This window comes from Emydura macquarii, unplaced genomic scaffold (assembly GCF_026122565.2).
Source record: "Emydura macquarii macquarii isolate MOO-44397 ecotype Brisbane River unplaced genomic scaffold, CSIRO-AGI_Emac_v2 contig_3517, whole genome shotgun sequence".
Classification (NCBI taxonomy): Eukaryota; Metazoa; Chordata; order Testudines; family Chelidae; genus Emydura; species Emydura macquarii.
This window is the reverse complement of record NW_027133654.1, coordinates 3,625,574-3,651,721: the sequence shown is the minus strand read 5'-3', so window position 1 is coordinate 3,651,721 and position 26,148 is coordinate 3,625,574. Positions and strand designations below refer to the sequence as shown.

Below are 26,148 nucleotides of genomic sequence, written 5' to 3'. Positions count from 1 at the left end.
CTGATTGCCTGCCCAGCAGACCCCAGGGCAGTCCCAGGTGGCATGGAGGAGCATCTGCAGATAAATGCCTATTACCTGCAAACCCTTCAGTGGTGAGCTAGAAAGACAAGGCTGTGGGCACTAATGCAGGCATGCAAAATCTGTGTTCTCCTGATCGTTTTTGGAAACAATGGAGCAGAAAGAAGCCAGATGTGGGGCTGATTTTTAAGTACCCCAAGTAGCTGCCATGGTGGGGGACCATGAGCTAGTATATCCAGCTTAAGAGACAATTTTATTCTCCTCGGCAGCAACTTTCACCATGATTAAATTCACACAACTATTTTAAAGTAAATGAAAAGAAATTAAAGCATAAAAAGAATAATGCAATTTGTTTAAAAAAGACACTTTTAAACAGTAACCTATCGCTGGTACAGAACTGCCAAAAAGAAATACACGTGTCAGCAAGCAAACTGTGACTCATACGCTGGTCCTTTAAAGCATGCTTGGGGAAAGAAGGCAGGCTTTCTCTGAGCAGTGTACGTGTGGCGATGATGTCATTGTGCAGGGGAACCAGGAAATAGAAGCGGAGGAAGTATTTTTACTGCGCATGCAGAGGAACTAGCTAAATTAATGCAAAACGACTGACAGAAGTGGAAACATACATTTGATTTACAGTTAGATTTCAGTTGGAAGCTTTTAAGAGGTTATTAGTTACAAAGGTAAGTTAAACAGAATTTAAATATGATTTAAACAGATTGACAGTATCCCTTCAGGAAAAAACTGTTGAAATGTTAAAAATGGAGATGTGCTTAGATGTAGAAAACATTGACTCCATCGAGGGGAGCACACAAAAGAAACAAGAACAAGAAGATTAAAAGGACACTGCAAGGTTAAAATCATATTTAAAAATATGCATTCACTTGTGTTATTAAAAACTCTTGATTATTAACATTTTAAACCTTTAAAAACTAATTTATTCTGCATACAGTCTTATTTTGTTTACTTTTTAGATTCATTTTTCAAATGAGTCAATTTCACTTATACAGTCTGTCTTTCAGTTTCTAGTTCTGATGTATTAGCACAATCTTGGAAAGCTTGAGGTACAGACATTGTAGGGGAACCTTTATATCCAAGCAAATTAGTTTCACTGCAGTGCTTTTTTAAAAGGGGTGTTATTTCTCTTAATGTAATTTTTATGTAAAATCTTGTTGTTGTTTTTACAATACCTATGCTTTGGGTTTAATTTGGTCTGACCACATCTCTTAAAGAAATTCTTAAAGCTCATGGAGAATGATAATCTGACTAACTATAGCTAATGGCAGGATTTTCTGCCTACTTGTTGTGTATTACCAGGAATATTTTAGAGTTAGTGAGATATTATTACATCAAAGTGATGTTGAAGGTTATTGCAATTATTTTCATGTTGGAGTAGAAAAATTGCATGTGTTTACCAGTCTTAGAAAACCCTAACTTCAGTTCTGCTCCACATTTCAGTATGATCTGGAGACTTTAGCTTAATGAATGAATTGCTTAATTGCAAGTAATTGTCTCTCTGTCCACAGAAAGGGGAACTTGGGCATCTGCTGTGCATTTCTATCAGTGAATCCCCACCCACACACAGAACCCTGAATTATATACCATTCTTTCATTCCAAACATACAGAAATACCTAAAGTCCAACTTTCTCTCCATGTTATGCCCCACATCCTTGGTATGAAATTGCCACACTGTCTGAGGCATCCAGCAACCCTGTCAAGATTTCAAACGCACCAAGCTTACACACTTAATATTTGATAGCTATGCCAGTTTGTACATGCGCCACAGAATTCTCAAGCTTGTTCATTTTCCGTAGTCCCAGAGTCCTCTTTTTCAATAAAGTCCAGATCACTGTTGCAGGTCATGGGAAGCAACATGGTCCAGTGAATAGGTTACCAAATTAGGTGTCATAAGATCTGGGTTGCATTTCTGGCTCTTCTACTAGCTTTCTCTCTGCTGGGAATATCATGTCTCTTCTGTGCCTCTGTTTCCCCATCTCTAAAATGAAGGTGATATTTGCCTTTTTTGTAAATTTTTTTTTAGATTAATGGATGAAAAACACTGTATCAGAGCTAAGTGATGTTGCTGCCACATAATAATAAAATATAGAAAAAATGAAAATATAATGAAAAATGGGCCACCCCTCCACTGAGTGACTGAAGTAGATAAATCATGATGCATGAGTACAATAGTCAATTTTGTTCTGATTGGTCAAATGTATTGTAATACCTATCAAACAGTAATACACCTAACATAGGCTTCACTAAGTCTGCTTAAATGAAACTGCCTTTGTTTGCATAATAGAGAACTATAAATAATATTGTTGTTTGTTGGTTTAAGTTTGGGTTTTACATTCTGGTCACTGTGGGATACCTTTCTGAAGGGAGCAGTTGCTCAGTACAGGAAACACTAAAGAAACTAGTTTCGTTGCTGTTCAGTGAATCTGGCAGTACTGTCCTGGAGCTGTTAATTGATATCAGGGATTGTGTATGCTGAAGATGGACATAAAAAATAGAAACTTTGCATCTTAATTGTGGCTTTTGCGGGTCTTTTTACCACATTATCGAAGGCAAGAGAACCCATGGCCTTTTGATTGGTCTGGAGAAAGCAAAGGTTAGCCTACAGACTCTCTCCCTTCGGAGATTTTGGAATTAGCAAAAGAAGAAAACAAAATTGCTTTCTTGATTATTTTGGACCAGACTTTGCCTGGCTCTTGTCTAGGAAAGTGCAAGGAATCTTCCCCTCTTGCTATCCCAAATAAGGACCAGGCACAACTGCAGTTTCTGAGTGCAGGGACTACTTCCTCTTAGCTCCTCTGTGAGACTGTGACTCCATTCTTCTTCAACCATTTCCGTGCTGACCAAAAAATCTAGACATCTGTGTAGAAGGGAGAACAGTGGACCATGCTTAAGGACTGAATTGTCCACACTCTTCAGGTACAGTGGGTAGCTGTGGGAGAGGTCATACCTATTGAGAACCAATTACTCCCACAGTTCTCAAGCAAGCTTTGTAGCTATATACACACTGATCCTTGGTAAGGGGTGTGTCTTACTGGGACAACTAAGCACTTAATTTTCGTATCTTGTAGAAACTGTGAAATTAATCCAGCAAATTCCTGTTAAAAACATTTTCATTACTGTGTCAAAAAGCATGGAGAAGATTTAATATTTTGAAGGCTGTTCAAGGAATACTTCATTCAGTTTTTTTAATTAAAACTTATTTTTGGTTTTCCAGAAGGATCCTTACTTCAATGCCAACGAAACAGTGAGACCTTTAACTATATTCAAAATCCATCGCTGGTCACACACAGCCAACAGACTTCGGTTGATAGCAAACTGGAGGAGGGAAGATGTCCTTGGACCGACTGCAGAAGACGATCCATAACCCGGTAACTTACCATCGTGTAAACAGCTTCTCCCTGAGGACACTGGGAAGCTTTATTCACCAAGAGACTTTGCTCTTACATGTCAGCTAGTCAGCTGTGTGTTGTTTGTGAGGTGACAGGAATATTGAGAAATTTCCAAATTTCTCATGTACATGAGAATAATGCCTGTTGCTTTCAGGACATTTCCTGTTAATAGGGGTAGAGGCTTGTAGCTGTGTGTATCTTCAGAGTTAAAGTACAGTATATCCAAAAAGGAGAGAGCACTCATAAATTTGGAGCATCATAAGTCTTATCATAGTGCTGTAACAGCACTGCCCCCATCTCAGTGCAAATGTAAGGCTTAATCAGGTGGAGCACTTAGCAACACCCTTTGGGTACGAGACAGAGTTGTGCTTTTGCAGAATAACTACATGTGTCTTCCCTTTTCTTCTTAGGTATTAATAGTGTTTCATAATTTCCATTTTATTTTTTGAGGCTGAATCCAGCATTTTTCTATTACAGGGTTCTTTATTGTTTTGTTGTTCTGGGTTTGTGTGGATTTCAGGACCTTGTTCTTGCAGAAGCTGTATTAATATATGGTTTGATTTTTGTTATGTAAACATTTAAGTTGAATCAGAAGCTAGTTTCAACCTCAGGTATGAAGAGAATAGTACTCCCCAATAAATATACATAGGAGCCTATATTATTATAGGTGTGGCTGGTAGTATTGCCTATTATGAAGGCTGCCCGACGCTTCCCAGTATAAGACATTGTTTTCAGTTGCTTATAACTTTGTCATATTTTGATTGTTTGGACTAAAATTTTCCTTGCTGAGTATCCGACTCAGGCAAAAGTTTTCTAGAAAATTTTAGCCAAAATGGTTCTGCTGTTTCCATGAATGAGGCTAATATGTTGTTTTGCCTATGTTAAAAAATTCTGGTGACCTTTTCTTTAAGGCAGGCCATTTGTCTGGTTTTAAGCCAGACAGTCCTGCTTTTGGAAAGGTTTGTCCCTGTCTTGTACCAGACGTGGTTTTGTCTAATATCCTCATGCATTCAAGGTCATAAAGGCAGGAGCGGGCCCACGCTGTTGCGGAAGTACCAGAATGTTCGGTATTTTGGGGATGTGTTAGTGGCTATCCTATTTGCTTTGAAACTATGCTTTGGAGTAAGGACATGAAATTTGGTGGAAGTCAAGAGGTAGCCTTTGTATAATGGATGTATCTTTTGCCTTCCCCATGAAAATCTGCTCAAATTTGGCCAAGTTATGAGCCTTTGAAAAAACCTCAATTTGAATATGCTCAATAGACTTCTTTGATATTAACAGCTACATTTCCAGATATTTCTATCCATACTGAATATCCTCCAGTCTGTGGCCTAGCTAGACTTTCCCTGGAATTGCAGCTGTGTGCTATGACAGCAGGACTGGGCAACAAACTGAGAGCAATGAGCCTGTCTCTCCTGTGCTCTCAATGACCTCCCCTCTCCCCCACGGGGCCTAGGCAGAATAGTGGAGGAAGCTGCATAATCAAGACAAGGACCAAGAACTGAACCTGTGGAGGGGCAGGGAGAGTAGATTGGGACAAGAAGCCAGAGGGAGTCAGGGGCAGAAACTGGGACAGGCTGTTGATGAGGGGAAGTGAGAAACTGGGAACGGGAGTGCGGGGGGGAGGCTGGGACTGGTTGGGCAAGGATGCTGGGCTAGGGAGGGGACTGGGAGCCAGAAGGTGTGAGGGAAATTGAAATCAGATAAGAAGCTGGGGGTAGAGACAGAGTGGGAATCAGTGGGAAGCAAGGAAGGATGTGAGGGAGGGACAGATCTGATTGAGGAGATAGGGTGGTGGGAGAATTGGGACTGTTTGGACAAGACTAGGACAGAGAGCCAGATGTGTGTGACACTGAGATGTATAAGGAGCATGGAGAGGGAGACTGGGAGTGTCAGCCAGTGGGAACAGGGAAAGGGGGTGGGGAGAGGCTGGAAGCCAAGATGGAGGAGCAAAACATATTGGATGAGGGGCCTGGAGGTGTGGAACTGGGACTGGCTTTGCAGGAAGACTGGTGAACAAGGACCTGGGCAATATAAGGGGATCTGGAAATGGCTAGGCAAGAAAACTGGAATGGGAGAGACTGATACTGGGGTGAGGACTTGTGAGGGATGAGACTAGGGCTTGTGGGCAAGGACACTTGAATTGTGATGAGAAGCCTGAGGACTGGAGACTGGTACTGGACTGGGTGAGGAGAATGGAACTGGGATAAGGAGCAAGGCGTATGGAAGAGACATGCCTGGGACATGGGCAGGTGGGAGGGGTGGGGAAGAATAGAATCATGTCTGCGGGGGAATGGGCCAAAGCATCTGTGCCCACTAGACCACGTTCCTTTGCAGAGCCTGGAATGGAACCCAAAGTTCCTGAATCTCACCATTCCTCTCCTGTCAGCAAATATCTGTTAAATCCACTGGCAAAGTGTATGTCTTATCCTCCTCCAGGGCTAGTCCACACAGAGTATGACAACCTACTCCTGCTATAATTTACTCTCTTAGCTCAAGTGACCTATGATGCCATGTATTGGAATTTCTGTTTTTTCAGTTTACTTTTTTTAAAACCTAGGAATTTAAACATAAATAACGACATCAACAGATCATTATTAGGGTTGCAATATCAAGCACTCACAAGTTAGGAGATGCCAGAATGGACATTTGCTCAAACAACCTTAATTTTGGCTTTTCCTAACTATTGAGTACTTGATATTGCAACTTTAATAATGTTCTTTTAATGCAGATTTGTATATATAATAAGGAACCTGGTCTCCATGTCATCTCCCCCAGGACTAGATAATTATGGTATCTTACAGTATTTCTCGTCCCTGTGCCTGCAATCTCTGTCCTCAGATTTCTCTACCCTTAGATCTCTTCAAAGGAATGAATCTGCAGTTTTATATCTTACCACAAAAATAATACCCAGTTTCCTCAGCTTCAGATACCTCAGGATTACCATGTGTGTGTTACAACCAAGTATATATAGTCAAATGAAGTCCCCCCCAAAAATAAAAAATAATATGTATATTTCTCTTTGGCTCCTGTGTTTAAAACAAGAGTTTTATTCTTAATTTGAATCTTTATTCATTGCTTGTCAGTAAGGGACTAGCTGTCTATCTTCAGTGAGGAAATGGGATTCCAAGCTACTTCTTTAATCACTAGGGAGGCTTATACACATTTTGCCAGAAAATGTTATTAATGATCTGTGTAGGCCAGACATTGTTAACACTCAGGTGGCTGGTTAATTAATCAAATGTGAGCTAAAATCCTCAGTTTTCATCTGTAGTACATGGAAGAATAATATGTCTAGTATCAATAACAAATTAAAAATTGTAAATACAGATTTATAAAACCATAAATAAGAGGCAGAGTAGTAACGGTTATAATTCTGTTATCACATTACTGGGGTTTAGAATGTCACCAGGGCCCTAGAGTGGAGTTTTGGTGTTAATCTATGGTATTTTTGAGGTACGTTGTTTTAAAATTCTAGTGGGAATCCACAGCATGGCAGAAATACTATGGACAAACTGAAGCAGTTTGCGGTTGCAAGCCCCTGTGTGATGAGGTATACCGATCCCATACTAAGCCAGCAAGGGTTAACAGGCTGCTTTGGTCCCACTGAGCCCCACCCTTCTAAACATGCACTCACAAAGGAAGAAGACAGCAAAGCAGTGGGCTGTCTTGGGAGGGGAACAAACCTCCTATCCTTTGTTCCCTGAGGAGGGGACCAGCCTAGAACTTCTGCAGAGACTGCAGAGTGCCAGAGGAAGCTAGGTCTCGCACAGAACTACGGAGTTTGTTTTGGGTACTATTTCTTTCCTTTACCACTAAAAGCATGATTGGGCTGCCTGGGATGGGCCTGTGGCCCCTAAAGGATATTGGGTGGTCTGTGTTGCCTGAAACAGGTCTGAGGGACCTAACGAGTCTTTCAGGGAACCCTGTGGGACAGTTCTCAGGGAACCCAGGGCTGTGAGTCACCTTGTTACCCCCTGCCTCCAGTGAGAGGGAGTCTTGCCTGTGGTAGCTGGGTATTGGCTCCCTGACACCACCACTCTGTCAGCCACTTGAGCCCTTCCCTCTGGGCTGTGCCAGCCCTGTCTATGCCTTGCAGGTTAACAAGAGGTAAACTCCAGTCCCCAAGTCCCCTGTGACATCTAGCCCCTGCCATTGGTTACTCACAGAAATCCCAGATCCTTTGTTCCCAAAGGAATAGTGTACTCCAGTTTACCAGTTTTACCTTAAATCACTGCTCTGGCATAATGCACAGCATTTTTGAGCACTTATAATAAAACAAAAGAAAGTTTATTTTAAATAAACTAGAGGTTCCACTAGAAACAAGAGAGAGTGATGGAAACAAATGGTTACAATATAAATAAAATAAAAATGGTTACAATATAAATCATAAATCATGGTTACAATATAAATAAATATAAAAATGGTGACAATATAAATCATATAAAACAAAATCAGAAAATGCACACTATTAGGGTCTAGACTTATTAATAGTTACCTTTCCTACCTAACAAAGTAGGTTCTCTGCCTGCACCCTACAAAGTTCAATCTGTTACAGAATTGGCGGTTTCCCAGAAACCAAAATCCAATCTTTCATGAAACACTCTCGCTCAACAAGATGTCTTCTTAGTGTATTGGATATAGAGTGTCTTTCTCTACCAAGTGATATACCGAATTAGTCTTTTCACTGATAGGGGGATCCCATATGCTATAATGTTCCTTTTTACCTCCAAGTTGTTTTGATTGTTTGAAGTTGTCTTTGATGGTTTTCTATTGACTATTCTGGGATGAGTCATGGGTAGACAATTGACGCTTGCGTTTTATCACTGGGTGACCAGGAGGGGTGACAACTCCCTCCTGCTTGAATGGACCAGTGCCAAGTCATACAATTCTTTGGTGACTAAGGGCTTGTCCACACTTTAAGTGCTGCAGTGGCACAGCTGCCTCATTTCAGTGAAGACACTACCTATGCCGATGGAAGGGGTTCTCCTATCAGCGTAGGTACTCCTCCGCCCCCTACTGACTCCAGCCATCGGGCCGTGCTGCCCTGACCGAAAGGGCCACTTCATTGACTCTGGGCTGTATTGCCATGTTTTATAGTCAGGGTCACTAACGTGGGATCTAACCGGTGACTATGCAGTCATTCCCCTTCTTCCCAGGTATACATGGCCCGGCACCTGTGATGGGGTATACCTATCCCAGGTCAACCCTCCTTTAATTCCTTATTAATAGAGTCCCATATCAACTGCCCCATTATCTTGCCCAGGACTGATGTCAGACCGACAGACCTATAATTACCCAGGTCATCCTGTTTACTCCTTTAAAAAATTGGTACAACTTTACCTTTTTTCCGGTCTTCTGGAACTTTCCCAGTGTGCTAAATCTAACAGTTCAGTGAGCTCCTCATCCAGCTTTTAAAACTCTTGGGTGCAAATTATCTGGACCCGCTGTTTTAAAAATGTCTAATTTTCAGTAGTTGCTGTTTAACATCCTTCTGAGATATTCGTGGAATGGAAAGTGTTAATATTGAAATAACTAATCTGTTTTTTCCCCCAAATACAGACCAGAAATATTTATTGAACACTTCTATCTTTTTTGTATTATTATTGATAATTCTACAATTTCCATTTAGTAATGGACTAATCAGAATTCTTTTTGTTCTTAGTATACTTTAAAAAAAAGCTCTTGTTGTCCTTAACTCTGCAGGCAGTAGATTTTTCCTTGTTTCTTTGCTTCCCTTATCAATTTTCTACAAGTCTTAGCTTCTGTTTTATATCCATTACTATCAACTTCCTCTTTCTTCCATTTATTACAAATATATTTTTATATTTTATAACTGCCTTCACTTCCCCTCTGAACCACATTGTTTTTTAATCAGTTGGACATGCTTCTTGATTATGTTGTTTATTTAGAAAATCTTACCCTCCGTTTCATTAGCTAGAACTGGGAATTTTGCTAGATTGGTTTTGTTTTCATTGTTCTTCTTCACCTAAACATCCCAAAATGTTATTTTGAATATATTATATTTTCCCTTCTTCTCATAGGTTATTCCATACACCGGGACAATCATTGGTGGTCTTCTTCCTGGAGAACTAGTTGTAATAAAGGGAAGTGTTCCTGATGATGCTGACAGGTAATGGCTAAAGCCATCTGACTCTCAAGAGGTTATATTGTGAATGAGCCTTTGAGGAGGCAAGCTGGTAAAAACCCAATTAAATGGCTTTTCATGGCTTGTGGGATGGATACATATTCACTGAAAATATTTTAATTTTTCTACCATAAAATTAGGGTATTATGAACCTGATCTAACTTCTGTCAATGGAGAGGCTCATTACTTTAATGGACATTGGATGAGACCCCAAGTTGTGTGACTGAAAATGGCTGAAATCTTTGAAAACAAACCCACAGCCTCAATAATAAACGTTTTTCAGTTTTGAAAAAGTAATTAACATTATCTTTCAAAGTGACACTATCTTTAAGTCTCTAATTTATATTTAAAAACTCAACACTGCCACCATAGATGCTTATAAAATATGTTGATATATATAATGCTCTGAAAATATACAATAGTTTCACACAATGCTGAATTTGTGTGTGTGTGTTAATAAGAAGCAAAGGAGTAAATGAACATTTCAAGGTGATATTTAAAGAGAATAATTCACTCCTAACCTTGCTCCCTGCATTCTGCCCACTTTTCTTGTCTTGTCGCTTCGCTTTCTTTGTCTTCTCCTCTTCTTGATCATATTCATCTTATGATTCAGAAAATTCTCTCTCAAAGGGCAATATCTGCAATAATAAAAGTGTTGTCACTTGGAGGAATCAGGCTTCAAATACCAGGGGAGGAAGCATGATATGGTGGTTAAGTCCAAGACAGGGAATTGAGATATAGGTTCTGTTGTTCCACAAGTTTCCTATGTGAATTTGGCCATTTCACTTATTTTCCCATTTTAAAAATGAGAATGAGGGTTATTTAGGGTGGTAATGAGGATTAATTTATTTGAAGTGTGTAAAGTGCTCAGATGCTATGGTGATTAGCACCAGATAAATGCTTATAAGTTATTCTAGTTCTCAATAATAGATTAAAGGGAAGATTTCTGAAGATTTTGAAGTAGGATACCCAACTCCCATTGATTTTTTTCAATGAGAGCTGGGTGCATAACTGCCCATTGTGCCTTTAAAAATCTTCCCATTTTTGATTATTCATAAATTAGTATTATGTCTATAATACTTCAGTTTTTTACGTCTAAGAATTTTGTAATCACCATAACTAGGTTTAATGCAAAGTTTTTGTATTAACAGCCAAAACTTAATTACATATTTGAAAGTGTTGTGAGATCACTTCTGGATGAGCTGAACTGATTGTGTGTTTTAATTTGTGATCAGGTTCCAAGTGGACTTCCAGTGTGGCAGTAGCACAGAACCTCGTGCTGATGTGGCCTTTCACTTCAATCCCCGCTTCAAAAGATCTGGCTGCATAGTTTGTAACACTTTGAAAGAAGGAAGATGGGGTTCGGAGGAGATCACTTACCAGATGCCTTTTCAAAAAGGAAAGACATTTGAGATTGTCTTTATGGTTTTGAAGAATAAATTCCAGGTGAATTCCTAAGAAAGATGAATATTTAGCTAATTTTTCATGCCATAAACACAGACATCTTACATAAGTGCAAACTAATTCGGAAGCTTCAGTGTCAGTATTGTTTACTCTTATGTAGACTTTAATGATAAATAGAAACTATAGGCTTTCCTGGAAAGAGGCGCATTGTTGAGTAATTTAGGTCTTTAATTTTATATGCTTGTACCTGGAAAGTTGTGTGTTGAAGGAGCAAATATCTTCCTGATAATACTAGCTGTTACCCAAGCCCTCCTTTTCCCATGTACAAAGGGCTTCTGAACACAGCAGCCTTCCTGCACACACACACGAGTGCTTGATGATGCTCTCTGCATCAGTAAGAGGAAGCATTAAAGAGAAACAAATATTTGTCCAGCTCTGCCAGATTGAGATAAAACAGGTGTACCTCTAAATAAGTCTATAATCCACATGTCAGCAAATGGTGATGTGCTTAGAGAATCAAAATATAATGAGAAATGCAGTATCAAAACCAAAGTATAAATGTGAAGTAAGTTTATCTTTGTTACTGAATGCCATTAATATTCCACACTATTATAAAGAAACATAACTAGGCAGGTATTTCTGTTTCTCCACCAAACTCCATGAACCGTGGCGTGCTTTAACCTTGTTCTGAAGGAAGAAGAAGAAAATATCTCTGTCTCCATAGCTGTTAAATTCCTGGTTAGTCCCCTGAGCCATTGGTTATATCACCAAGGCTTTTCAGAGTGGATGTAGTACAGCTTTTTCCACAGTACTCCCGGACTGTATTGTGGTTCTTGAGTTAAAGAAAAAGATGACAATGTTCATTTCATGTAGCACTAATGAGGTTGTGTGGTAGGATCATTTTTGTGTAGTGCTAATATAGAAGGGGAAGTGTTTGTGTGTGGGTGGAGAGAAGGGAATATTTAAACTAACATACTAAGAAAAAGAAATAAAGTCCATGATTACATGGTAAACCAACAAAACCAAACTCCAAAACAGTCAATAGACTTTATGCAACTTAACCATGATTGTCATATTACCCATAATGTTCACTATTTCACTTCAAAAATGTGAAGGAAAAGAAAATGAATTTAAACCTAAATTCTTTGTTATCAAAGGCATGTTACAAAGCAAGAAGCTAAAACAAAACCTGATTGACTAAAATTGAGAGAAATGTAAAGATTTAGTGGTGGTGTTCTGCTGAATGTGTATAAATACTATTTAGTATATCAATAAATCTCTGCCTTTTTCTGCCTTTCTAGGTATCTGTAAATAAAAAACATTTGCTGCTGTACAACCATAGAGTTAATCTGGAAAGAATAGATACGCTCGGGATATATGGGAAAGTACAGATTCAGACTTTAGGATTTGTTTCTAATAATGTAAGTTGTTGAACTGGATAGCTAATATTGGGTTGCTTTTCCTTACATCTTTCTGATTCACATAATACTGTACTGAAGTAAGATAAACAGTGAAAATGAAGTAACACAGAAATAAATTTCAAAATGGAAGTGCAGTAATTTCTTCTCCCATTCATTCCCCCTAAATATTATCTGGTTGATTGTTTTGTTGTTCCTTAAATGGCAGATAAACAGGATTATATTGTACAACTCTGAGTCTTGTCTAGAGCTGCAGCTTCTCATTCCTCTGCTCAAATGTGGATCAATGTCAGAATGTTTTTCTTTTTTTTTTCTGTTTTGGGTTTGAACTTTTTGTGTTGGGGATAGAAGCCCAGCCTACAAAACTTACATCACAGTTAATATGAAAAACAGATTGTATGCAGAAATAGGCAAGTGTAATTTGCTCCTCCGAGACGAAGATCAGAACTTTCATCTGCTTGTACTTCAAAATGATCCATGGAGCATCTTTTGGAGAATAATCTACTTCCAAGCACTTGCACTAAGACAGAACTAGAACTCTTTTCAGAGCCTTTACTTGCATATGTGACCTAACATTATCTACCAAAACAACTCTAAATTGGAAGAAGGGAGAGGGTTGTATTTAACCAAACAAGTTGAGGTTATGAGCTGCCATGGCCTAAAAGCACTGAAAGTGGCTAGGCCAAAGTTTGTTCACATTTAGCAACATTTTAATTCAAGATTCAAGTTATATGCCATATGAATTATGAGATATAAAAAACCAGATCACTAAAATCCCAAGGTCCTTTAGGATCCCACCTCTTAAAATAAAGGCCCTGCAGCATTGTCTTCCTCATTCCATTAAGGAAGGCTGATTGTGGTGTCCTCCAAAGCCTATCAGTATTACACTGAGGATCTGCCTGAAGGGTTACTCAAAAGCAAGGCAAGATGACAGGTACCAGACCTGTCAAGTAAGGATCCAACCTAGAGACAGATCCTCTTAGACAGTACAACATGGTTTCACTAGATAGTCTTTTGAATAATTTTTAACCATAGTCCTCATGGGGTTTCTGTAGTAGGCCAAAGCCACACATCTTGTATCGTTCTAACAAACTTAGTTTAGAATCAGAATTCTAGTATATGTGAGCAATGATCTCTAAATATCTTTTTCTCTGCAGTCTTTACAAAGCTCTCAGGCATCATCTCTAGGGATACCAAAGATAAACTCAGAAAATGTACGTAAGCATATATTTTGGTTATGTGATCTTCTCATTCTTTGATATTCTAGTTAACTTTAATATGTTCTTTTTTGTAGGGGGAAGTGCCTGATGGTTCACAACTTGTAAGTATATTTTTATATACGTAAATTATAAATATGAAAAGATTAAAACATCTGGATCTTTAGAAAATAGAGATGGAAATTATTAAGTCATGCTCATGTATGATGCTTCATCTATAGTAATCATTTTTATTTTCCTGTGAAAGCAGCATTCTTCTCCTTTTTTTTTTTTTTTTTTTTAAGATGGTCAGTGGAAAAAGGTCAGATTCTAGGCCACATATGTAGAGCCCTCTGTGGATACAAAAACGTGAATCTACATCTGATCCACATCAGCCAAACTCAATTGACATCCAACCCGCCATCCACAGTCTCTGTCTTCCAGGTCATCCACACTCACAGGCACCAGCAGCTCTGGGCCCCCCAATTAGCTATTTGGAGGCCAGCCCTGCTGTAGCTGTAGCTGCTGATCAGCTGTTCGGGGGGGCCAGCCCCTTCAGGCAGCTGCAGAACAGCTGATCAACAGACAACAGGGGGAACCCCACCTAAACAGCTGATTGGCAGCTGGCCAGCCCCCGATCTCAAAGGTGGAGAAGCAGCATCAAAGGCAATGAGCTGCAGACAGCTGCTTCCCCACCTTTTGAGATCCAGATCTGCTCTTCAGTACCCAAAAATGGTCCGCAGATATCCATATCTGTGGATGTAGATATCTGCGGATAACTGCGGATTTCCAGGGCTCTATTTAAATGTGTATATTGCATGATATAGTAAACATACCAACTTTCTTCACTACTTCCTTCTTTAAGAAGAAACACCAAATAAACTTACATTAAAAATATTTTATAGCAACATTGACTGAATTTCCTTATTTTAATGTATATAAAGTCAAGTTGCTGAACACATAAGACATAAAAGTCAGATCCCATAAGCAGAAATACAGACTATTAAAAAAGTAAAAGGTTGTAGACTTGCTATGCACACCATAATTTTGGTTCTCTGACTGTCTCACATCAAATCTCAACCATGACATTACAATTATGTAGTTTTTTCCATTTAAGTATGTAATACAGCCCCAGAAATCTGCAGATCTTCCTTGGAAGTGCATCTGTGTAGAAACAGGGAAATCAGGATAGTTCCTGAGAGCTGAGGCTCCAGGAAACAATTCAAGCCAAGGAGCATAAGTGAAAAAATGTCCCATTATTTTAGCAGATCAATAAGAAAACACAAGTCACTGCAAAGCTCCTACTTGTTTAGCTCTTCACTTGCAATCTTTTTTTTTCCTGCTTCAATTGGTGCTCTAATTCCACTATGGAACATTTGTTTCTGAATATCTAATCACCAACTGACAGAATCGCACTGCTTCTGTCCTTTTCCTCCTAAGCCTACACAGCAGATTTACTAACACAGAAAATGCTCCCCACAATAATTGTTCCTACAGAGAACTGAAACCTCTAACAGCATTTAGAGAGAGAGGAGAGAGCACATAACATGAATACTATCTGTCCTAACTGGACTGAACCTACTATTGTAGGCTGGTGTTGGGAAGAAGGAAAAACCTATGAAGGTTGCTCAATGTGTTCATGTGAATATTCTCACATATGTGGGATTACACATTCAGATGAAATATTTAAAATATAATAATTAAAACTTCTGTTTCAATGAGTGGATGTGCATGTTCACACAGGCTTATGCATCAGTATCTGAATAAGTACATGTGATAGGCACTTAAATTAGTCAGAAGAATTTAATATTTTTATAGTGCATACTGTAGTTTCACTCAATTGTTTTCTCAGCTGACATTTTTCAAATGTGTCAAATCATGCGCTGAGGACTCTGTGTCAAATTAAATTCAGCTTTGCTTGAAAGGTTTGGAGTTATCAGAGTATAAAGAAGGGTCGGAAAGCATGAAAATTGTCTCCCCTCCCAAATAACTAACAAATGGTAAAATAGATTTCCTTCAACTTGCTCCTTATATGCATCCCTCACCGCCACAAACACACGTGTGGTTTGGACTGATCTGTGACTAATTTAAGTCATAGATTCTAAGGCCAGCAGGGACCATGGTGATCATCCGGTCTGACCCCCTGTAAAACACAGGCCTATGAACTTCCCCACGATAATTCATAGAGCATATCTTTTAGAAAAACATCCCATCTTGATTTAAAAATTGGCAGTGATGGAAATTACACCACTACCCTTGGTAAATTGTTCCAATGGTTAATTACTCTCACTGTCAAAATTTACACCTTATTTCCAATCTGAATTGGTTTAGCTTCAACTTCCAGGTATTGGATTGTGCTATACTTTTTCTCCGCTACATTGAAGAGCCCATTATTAAATATTGTTCCTCATGGAGGTATTATAGACTCTAATCAAATCAGGACCTGAAACTATTTGCAAATTTGACACACACAGTTTTGATCATTCATACAATGGCCAGAGGAGTAGGTGCCCCCTCCTGCCCTTTAACATTTAGCCCTGTGGTTAAGGCACTCACCTGGGACGTGGTAGACCCAGGTTTAAACCCCTGCTGTAGAACAGATCCAAAATGGACTTTTTCAAATCACTGAACATTCTGAAAAATTTGGTTGGACCTACACTGATTTTTTTTACTGAACTGCCACTGAACCAAAAAAATCAGCTTTTCATTTACCCCTCTTTGTGACACTTAAATGAGAAGTTCCACACAGATTGTACAGATGTTCTAACGGGCTCCGCTGGCTTCTTCAGGACGGAGCGGGTGGGGGGATGCTCAGAAGGAGTTAGGCTCCCAAACTCCACCTAGGCTCTCAACTCCCATTGTGACTCGTCTGTGCCTAGGGATAGCCACCTGAAAATGCCAAGGTCAGGGCAGGCTGTAAAAGGAGAGCAGATTCTCCCAGCACTGGTGGATGACACTGAAGTCAGGCTTCCCAACTAGCCACAAACAGTGCTTCTGATTCCCCACACTGGTTATCAAGAAGCTAAAATAAAAATATACACAGCCCCCTTTGCTGCATTTCAGTCTCTGGCTCCCAATCAGACACTAGGTCCAGTAAAGTGATAAGTTATTTAAAACTCTATGCTCTTTACCACAAAGATTTCTCCTGACCTCAAAGGGTCAGCCACAGTACCAGATCAATATAAGTTTGGATCTAACCCAAAATACCACGCTGCCAGCCAGTCCTTTAGTAACTAAAATTAAAGGTTTATTATAAAAGAAAAGAAGTAAACTATAAGAGAAATGTTAAATGATAAAGCAATCAGACACATACAATTGATTTGAAAGTCCATATATATCAGGTGTCTAGTAGAATTGTGGAATTTGCAGGCTTGTATAGTCCCTCTGGCGTACATCCAGTACCTGGATGGATCTCAGTCCTTTGATTCACAGCTTAGTTGTAGATGAGTTGATCCGGAGGTAGGTGAAGACTGAAGACAAAATGCCTTTTACATCCTTTGGCCTTCGCCATGCTGCTTGTGGAAATTTACAGGAATAAGATGGAGTCCAGGGTCACATGAGTAAGTCCTGGTGACTTATCAGGTATATCCCTGGCTTCTCCCCCTGGGCCCATTGTACCTGTGAGTTTCCTTACTGGGCCATTAAGCAGGCGCCTGTGCTGTAGCCATACTGTCTAGGGTGTCGCTCAGAAACACATCACAAGTTGAAATACAGATATAGCAAACATATCCATAACTTCCTTTACACATATAACACGTGAACATAAATATTATCATCTTACTTAGCACATTACAGCCTTTCTAACGGTACCTGACACGGCACATCTCATATGAATTATTATGATTTTGACATACTCATCTTAAATAATATGACAAATGGCCCCTCCAATCCAGCCAGTATCACACCCATCACTTTTCAATGAAAGTTAAGAGTCCAGACAGAAGTTAGGAGCCTAGCTTCTCCTAAGCATTGAGCCCTAATTCCCTCTCATTGCGGCTCTGATTAGAACTATTAAAATAATTCAAATTTCAAAGCAGGACTTTTTTGTGAATTTTTTTGCAAAAGTTTTCCTTGTTTTTCCACCAGTTTCAGTTTACATTCATACACAGGTTAGGCTGGACTAAGCCCCAGGTTCTTGCATAAGGCCCTATCTACTAGACGTGCGAGGATTTAAGATATCCATACCTTTCATGGTTAGAAAGAAATTTGGGACAATATGAACAGAGTGTAGCCAATGTCTTTCTGAGTCTGCAGACAGCCTCCACAATAGTGAGGCACAGCAGACATGACAAATCAGGGTGATAGCCTACTGCACTAAAGTCCCTTTAAACTGAGCCAGAGCAGCCTCAGGGTAGATAAGAATCGAGCCTTTGAAAGGCTAATTCCAGTTTAGACAAGTTTTTAGCCTGTGAATTTAATACCACTCAGACACACAGGCCCTGCTCCTGCAGGTTCATCTCAGGCAGATGCAGATGTCTACGTGAAGCCTCCGTGACCCTTCACACCAGCCTAGGGGCTGACTGCAGAATCAGAGTTCTAGTGGTACATTTTTCACAACTCAAGGGCTGTAATGTTAACAGTGGGCTCGTTCCAGCTCAGTAAACAGCATGAGTCAGTTCCGGGAAGGGAAACACCCAGTTGCTGCTGCTGGCAGGACATATTTCTGAGCTCAGAAAAGTGAAACTCAGTGGTGTACTGTGGAGCTCTGGCACCCAGGGGCCATATTTACATTTGTGAACCTCCTGCCCCTGTCAGCAGTGCCCTGCAGAGGAGGTGTCTGCAGACTCGTGTCCCACTCTCCCCCACCTGTCGGCGGCAGCACCCCATGGGGGTGGGGGGTGTCTGTGGGCCCATGTTCTGCTCTCCCCCATTCCTCCCATTGGCGGCAGCAACAGGATCAGCAGCGTCCCAAAAGGGGGGGTCTGCAGGCCTTTTCCCCCCTCTGTGGGGATGGCAGGGGTTGCCCGGTGGCGGGGGGGAGTGGGGGCCATGATGGGCTCTGATACCCACTGCTCCCTCCTTGCACCCAGTGCAGGGGTGGAGGAGCCGGGAGGATGCCCTGGCTGCCTGCGACAGGGGATGGGGCAGCTCCATGGCGGAGAGCCTGGCCGGTGCCTCCCCAGGCCGGCACACGGGGGCATGGCCCCCTTCAGTATGCACTGGTGAAACTTACTCTGTTGCTCTGTCCAGTGATAGCTATGGCTGCAGAGAACCCCATGGAAAGTCTCCAGGATGAAGCTACTTGTGCCATCTGTCTGGAATATTTTAAAAGACCCAGTGATTATCCAAAAATTTAAAAAATGAATTAAAAATACTAAATAAAAGATCCTGGAATGAACATGCCTACTTGTCTTCCCACTCAGAACTATATTATCCCAGTGGTTGGTGAAAACCATTTATTGGAAAATATGGGCAAGTTTGAAAAAGATGCAAGTAGACATGGACTTCAGATTATTTAAAAAAAAAAATACAAAAGCAGAGACTGACAGTAGGGAAGTGACTGATAGGGTCATCATAATGTATATTTAAGCCACAGGCTATAATTCTCAATACGATTGCCTTTTCAGGTGGTTCCTTACATTACAAGGCTTAATTCTTCACTTTGTCCTGGATGGACAGTTGCCATCAAAGGAGAAGTGAATACAAACTCAAACAGGTCAGTAAATCTGAGTATTATTACATCCTAGTAGCAGATTAAATTTGTAACATGCATTTGTCCTTGTTCATTACTACTATTGTTAATATCTGAGTTATTCTGTCAAAATCGGATTCTTCCCTACCTGCTGCACCTGCCCAGAGGACACTCATCCTCAGTCCCACCTAAGGGTGACTATCTGAAGAGATCTGGATGTAGTTCTCTCAGAAGCCTATCAGCACGGCTCCTGAGTCAGCTTAAAGTAGAGTTCTACTCTGACAAGTGATGCTTTTCTTTTTCTTTTTTTTTATACACAAAGTCTTACCTAGCAGATCTGCAGGCCATACTTGTTCAATTTAAAACATGTTCAGCTCTACAAAACCATCACAGTTAAGTTTTGTCAACATATTACATATCATCCAGCCAAATACAAATGATGGAAAATAGTCTTCAACCAGCTCTGTTCTACATTAGCCTTCTATTTGGCCAGAACCAAACGATTCAGAAAGTGTCCTAGACCATTTGTTTCAATTGCAGACAGATCCAAAGGATCCACAGTCTCCACTCAGACTTTCAAGATGGATCTCTAGGTGTATCGTTTCAGGTTATGACTGTATCCTTCAATCTCCTTGTATAGTGTTAGGCCATTTTACAAGGTTGCAATCTTACTTCCGTGGCATTACTCAATTTCAGCAACTGGAACAGAGCTCAACCTGGACCTCAGTACTTAACTTTCTCAAACTACTGTGCTTTGGGTCAAACTACTGTGCTTTGGCTCCAGAGTTGATGTTGCATTTGGCAGTGCAGTTTTGTGTTCAGTATTAGACTCTATTCCAAAGCTCCCTTCTCCCTGTGGGGTTACTGCTCTGGAGTCACCTTAAATGGAGGATCCATAGGGCTACATATCTCAAAGTACTCCTTTACTGCACAAGGTGAGTAACCTCTTCTTTTGTGTTAGGACCAGGCATGGAATGTTTCAACCAAAATATTTCAGAAGGGAGAATGTGAAAACTGGGAGCTATATTGACAGTGTCTCAGTTTAACCTTAATTTATAACATGATATAAAACAAATGCTGCAAATCATCTGTTGCACGCATGCGTAAGACCCACATATGCACCAGTTGGACTCAGCATTGAACAATTCTTTCAGTCACAGGAAACAAAAATAAATCCCCAATTTTCAGTGTGAGGTTTTGAACACTGACAAAAGATAGAGATATGTGTGCTCTCCTTTTTAAAGTGATCCACAATAAAAGATGAGTAGCAGGAAAACGAACGTTGAACTGAGAGAAAAATTTAAGGGTCCATTCCTGCAAACAATTATGTCAATGAATGAAGTGACTCTTGCAGGATCATAGCACTAGATTTGCAATCTTTCCAGCTAGGGCTTATTTCTGTGATTTAACAACCTTGATGCTTGCTAAATTCCTAATGGGCATAACTTCTCAGTACTATCCCTAAAATATTTATTGTATATTTACTGAATTTTTCATTAAATATGCTGCACTAAGTCTGGGATGTATGTGCTGTCTCTTGCTATGAGTAAACCTTTAAAATGTTTTTCAGCTTTACTGTTAATCTAAAATCAAGTGACTCAAAGGATATTGCACTGCATCTGAATCCCCGAATGAAACCAAAAGTTTTTGTGAGAAATTCCTTCCTTTATGATAGTTGGGGAGAAGAAGAAAAGGATGTTATTGATTTCCCTTTCAGCCCAGGAATGTTCTTTGAGGTAAGGTTACATCAGGCTGGAAAAACCAAACAATGCCTGTTTATTAACGAATGGAAATAGTTAAATGATAGCCTTTCAATCTCATATAGTTAGCATGAGTTAGATTCAGGGACAATAACTTTCTTAAATAAATGTGAGAGTAACTGTTTGGGACTGAATCTAAGCAGCTACTACAATTAAAGTTAAATTCGATGTCAGAGTGTGTTACTGCTGTGAAAAAATACTTTTCTTTTCAATCCACCTTTCCCTTGTTCAAAGGAGAAAAGAGAAAGTGCCTGAATTAGCTTTTAACTGATGCAAGTGATATCTTCAGCAAACTGTACTGTGTATGTCCAACCTGGATTCTTTCCCTTGCAGTTTTAACATTCAAGTTAAAAAAAAAACCCAAGCAATTCTTTAAGATCCCACTTAACAAAAAATGTGGTCTTTCATACAAGCTAATTTTTTCCAGAGTGGAAGCCAGATTTTTCTTGATTCTGAATTAGACCACTAGTCTACACTTTATCTGAAAATCTGACTGTTGTATTCCTGTTTTTGCTTTCAGCTGCTAATTTTTTGTGATGTTTATCAGTACAAGGTTGCTGTAAATGGTGTGCACATCCTGGAGTACAAGCATAGATTTAAACAACTTGGCAAGATCAACATGTTGGAGATTACTGGAGACATTCAGTTACTGGATGTAAGGAGCTGGCAGCATCATACAGATTCTTCAAACCTGGGTTAACAAGGAACTCTTTCCCTTGCCTTCTAGTCAAGTACAAATTGATGTTGAGTAGCCCAGATCCATGTCCCATCTATCCAGGTTTCTGTACTGGTGCTCATCACAAAATTGAGCACCAGGAGTCAAAATCCTATTAGACTAGATCTTCCCCAGTTTTCAGTATCTTGGCAAACTAAAGTCATATTATCTGCTTCAGTAGGCATAGCTCTCCTGTTATATTCTATTACTGTATCTAGCAATATAAAGATAATTGTATTATAATATTCCTAATTGCAACATTTGTATATTAAAACACAGAATGTTGTACTATGGAAGGCTAATAACTATAAATTCAGTATTGATAAAAGCTGGACTGAAATATGATCTGTGAATCTGAAAATGGAACATCTTAAGGGGGTCTAATTGAGTTCTAAGTGTATTTTAACCCTTATTGTTTCTATGCAAAGTTAAAGGGAATTATATAAGAAGAGACCAATCTAATTTAGGGAGAGCACATCTGCAGCCTCATTGCTTTACTGTTTTTTATGTTGATAAAACTATTGAAATTAGTAGTTAGACCAGTGTGAACCTGGAATAATGCAATGATGAATCAGACCCCTGCTACGTTAAACTAGCTACTGTTAGTGTTAGCTGTGTATCTTGAATAGGTACTCTAGCCCCAAAACTAAAACTTCAAACCTCAGCTAATTCACAGCATGGCAGCTTTGCTGAAATTTTTTGGAAAAAACCCCATGGGCCTAGTGATATTTTATTTTCTTGTCTATTGCACTGCAGCACAGATGCTCTAAGCTTGACTTTCATGGTCATGTCAGCTTCTGCTACTAAGTGGCGTAAGTCAAACCCATACAAGTCATCCTGGCTTTTATGGTGAAATTCTGTCATTTTAGCTGACAGCAAAGTGAAATATCACTTTCCTCCATTTGGTTGACTGTCAGAAGAAACAGAACTCTGATTTTGCTAGCTCTTATCCTGTCAATTTTTGGAGCTGCAGTATTATAGAAGAGATTCTAAAGAGCTCATTTTCCTTTTTGATTCAGGTTGCTGAGGGACAGAAGTAGCTGTCATCTGTTATTTAGGGGATGGGGATCAATAAACAGTATGCATTAAATCTGAGTTGAAAGCACATATTCAACGTGTTTATAGTCAATGGGGCGGTAGGTGAATACTCTTGACTAACTTGCACTATAATATGCTGTCTGAAACAAGCATTTTGTTAAAAAAACCAAACTGATTAGCATATACAGGGACCTCTTGAGGCCAAAGTCATTAACATTTCCCTGAGGAAGTCTTAAAAGATGCATTTATAACCGTTTACAAGGAAAAGTCAGTATTGTCCATCATTCTATTTCCCTAGAACATATATCAGCCATGAAGCTAGAAATATTCTGATACACTTCCTCTATAATTTCATGTCCTACCTCGTTATTTGCTAATGGTTTTCAGATTGGGCACTGAGGTGGAGGGGACTAAAATGTAAAACACAAGACTTTGAAATGAGTCAGTTATTGCAGACCAATGTAGAATAGATATTTTAGGAGTTAAGTGATTTGGCTGCTGTATAGTTGTCTAGTGCAGACCTTCAAAAATAAAATTTCAATTTTATACATTTATAAGTTTACAATGAAAAGTCAGTATTGTCCATCATTCTATTTCTGTAGAACATATATCAGCCATGAGGTTAAAAATGGAAATGTTCTGATACAGTTCCTCTATAACTTCATGGCCGACCTAGTTATTTGCTTATGGTTTTCAGATGGGGCACAGGGTGTGGGGAATAAAATGTAAAACAAAAGACTTTGAAATGAGTCAGTTATTGCAGATCCAATGTAGAATAGATGCTTACAAGTTAACTGATTTGACTGCTGTATAGTTGCATAGAGCAAAGACCTTCAAAAATAAAATCTCAATTTTTGTGAGCTATGACTTTCTTAAGAAGTGTTGGAAATAGTGCCTATTTTTCTTTAAAGTATATGAATTCTAGGTTGTGTTTTGATAATCAACCCAGTCACATGCCATACTACATCTATGCTTGAAGCAGCATACACAACTCTTTTTTATCAGTTAAATGTATGAATGCAGGTTATATCTTTGATTATGACTATAGAAGATCATTAATTAATCTATTCACTGTCTCAGTCCTTCCTTTGGAAGTGCAGATCAGGAGGAAGAAAGGGTGTGTGAAAGTCTTGCTCTCTAAAACTGACATGCTGCATTTAGTTTATAGCAATAATCCTCTGCAAGCCCTAACTTTGTAAAAGCCAGAATGAAAAAGGGGTGCAATTATTTAAAAGGCACAGGCTTGTACTTTGTAACTAACTTTTTCTACAGGCTTCAGGTTAGAAGTATCAGGCAGTAGCAAAGTTAGCTTTTAGTAATAGCATACCTTGCTAAAAAAATCAAACAGCCACAATTCCAGGTAATTTTATGAAATACCTGGCATCTCTCTGCTTCAGTGTGTTTCAGATTTTATTACTGAAATGGTTTCTAAGTGGGAGGTACTACTGGGAGTCATCTCAGAATAGATAACCTACCCTTTGTTTTCTTCTGCTTAGAGTACTAAAACTACGATCACTCCTACAACGGGGTCCATTTAAAAGTGCCTATACTAGACAGGGTATTACACTAGTATGTAATTTTAGATTTATTTTTCACTGTTAGCTGGAATGTACTTTACAGAGCATGTCTTACTCTTTTAAATTAAACATCATCCTCACTAAATATTTAGTCTCCCCTTAAGAAATTGGCTGTTACACAAGTGGCATTGCCTGGCTATCTAAAGAGCACCGTGCAAGGAACATTTTTAGTTAACTTCACTTTTCTGCTGAAGTCCCTTTCTAAGTTTCCCTATGTAAGTCTGACTTCCAATTTAAGTAGTAAATCCTGCAATGGGAACTAAGTGTTTATTTTCTAAATTCCTTTAAAGTTGGAATCTTCAGGCATGAGTAAATGAGAGTAACAATCCAAGAACCATATAGGATTACAGCCAGCATCCACCTCAAGTATGGTCAACAGCCTTAAATTCCTAAATGAGTATTGCTGGCTTCTTCACTTATTTTCTTCCACAGTTAAAAAGATCACAGACAGGGCTCGAACAGGTAATATCTGCACATTCATCCTCCATGGAAGACACTGAAACCTAGGTAACTAAACTACAATATGCAGACTAAAGGCTTGATTTTCAGATAGGTACACAGTTGTAAGAACCTAATTAATTAACATAACTGGTAATGTGTGCCCACCCCTGCAGAGTATCAGCCTTAGGGCATAATGGTGATTACTCTAATTATTTTTGAAGCCAAATAAATGTTTTTTATAGCTGTTTACTACGGTTTGAGTTTAGAGGGCTGGCATAAGTGAGACTCAAATTCCACAGGTTGTAAAGAATGAGTGACTTTAAACTAGTGAGCTAGCTACTGTGAAGAAAACATCTCACAAAAATGTAGCTACTAGAAAATGGTTACTGTCACCATGGACAACTAGAAAGCTGCAGCACAAACACAAAAGGAAGGAAACTAAGTTAAAGAAAAAAACAGAAGTTCGGTCCTTCTACAGCACGCTTTAGTTTATGAAAAAAGTCATCCCCATTGTCTGTCCTGAACTGCATACATACAACTGTTTATACAAACCACAGTATCCAGAAGTCAGAAAAAACCACTCTGTAAACCTTTAAAATTTATTAACAATTGTGGAAATTGTAATGACCCTGAACAAGTTGGTATAGGTATGATTTTAGCATTCTAGTACCCCCCCAAAAAAAAAGTTCTTAATTGGAGTGACATAGTAACTTTATGACAATACTATTAGCTCTTTTACAAAAGATATTCACATCTCATGATTTACACTTTAAGAGGTAACTATTTCTCAGAAGTAGCTGTGGAGTGGTTCTCCTAAAATAACTTCCAGCTGCTGAATTGTCTTCTGGCACTGGTGTTCCACTTCTTCACATTCGTCTAAAAAGCAAACATTAACAAGATGTAAGTAACCTATGCATTTATCTCCACCCTTACACCACTTTGCTTATGTTGTAAGATCTCCCCACACCCCATTTCATGGATCTGTCTCTTTCAGAATGTGTGTGTCTCTGGGCAGGGATTGTCTCAGATGTTTGGGAAGCACTATTGAGCATTACTGTAGCTGAAATGGAAATGCAATATAAAAATATTTTTGAAAGTGTTTTCTTCATTAACAGAGTTTTGTAAATATAGTAATACTTCATAAAGATCTGTTCTAAAAGCACTGCCACCGTATGACTGATTGGGACTTAAGTGGTGCATCGGCTTTGAGCACAAAGGTGAATTCCAATCAGTCTTCTAAGGCTATTAGAACAAGGGAACCACTTGCTAATTGAAATTAAAAGTTCAGTTAGTATACGGAAACTTGAGATACCTGAGATGCTAATTCATGTATTGAGTCAATGTAATAGTCACTGATTTGATTTCTTTTAAAGAATAAAGTTATTTGACCCTCTGA

General features: G+C 39.2%; 2 protein-coding genes across 6 annotated transcripts in view; one reads left to right on the top strand and one right to left on the bottom strand.

Annotated features, from left to right (window-relative positions):
* The first annotated feature begins 279 nt into the window (after positions 1 to 279).
* LGALS8 (galectin 8) lies at positions 280 to 26,148 on the top strand. Of its 5 annotated transcripts, XM_067535969.1 has the most exons (11): positions 280 to 698; positions 3,249 to 3,402; positions 9,468 to 9,556; positions 10,807 to 11,017; positions 12,277 to 12,396; positions 13,551 to 13,607; positions 13,688 to 13,714; positions 19,157 to 19,245; positions 20,792 to 20,957; positions 21,502 to 21,636; positions 22,716 to 26,148. In XM_067535969.1, the coding sequence occupies exons 2-11, from the start codon at positions 3,364 to 3,366 to the stop codon at positions 22,734 to 22,736; spliced, it is 954 nt and encodes a 317-aa protein (XP_067392070.1). In that variant the 5' UTR covers positions 280 to 698; positions 3,249 to 3,363; the 3' UTR covers positions 22,737 to 26,148. The 5 variants fall into 5 exon arrangements, with proteins under 5 accessions (XP_067392070.1, XP_067392072.1, XP_067392073.1 ...); XM_067535967.1 differs by lacking the exon at positions 22,716 to 26,148 and having other exon boundaries at positions 284 to 698; positions 21,502 to 22,634; XM_067535968.1 differs by lacking the exons at positions 280 to 698; positions 22,716 to 26,148 and adding an exon at positions 848 to 868 and having other exon boundaries at positions 21,502 to 22,634.
* The window catches only part of HEATR1 (HEAT repeat containing 1), a 53,172-nt gene continuing 52,361 nt past the window's right edge, over positions 25,338 to 26,148 (bottom strand). The window contains exon 45 of the mRNA XM_067535966.1: positions 25,338 to 25,628. Within this exon, the coding sequence (XP_067392067.1) occupies positions 25,540 to 25,628 (89 nt within the window). The 3' untranslated portion in view covers positions 25,338 to 25,539. The remainder of the gene's footprint in view (positions 25,629 to 26,148) is intronic.

Excerpts from the sequence above, each read along its gene's own strand:
- LGALS8 (XM_067535967.1), top strand. The coding sequence starts at position 3,364 with ATGTCCTTGGACCGACTGCAGAAGACGATCCATAACCCG. Across the intron at positions 3,403-9,467 it reads AGAAGACGATCCATAACCCG|GTTATTCCATACACCGGGAC; the intron begins GTAACTTACCAT and ends TTCTTCTCATAG. Across the intron at positions 20,958-21,501 it reads GCCCAGGAATGTTCTTTGAG|CTGCTAATTTTTTGTGATGT; the intron begins GTAAGGTTACAT and ends TTTTGCTTTCAG.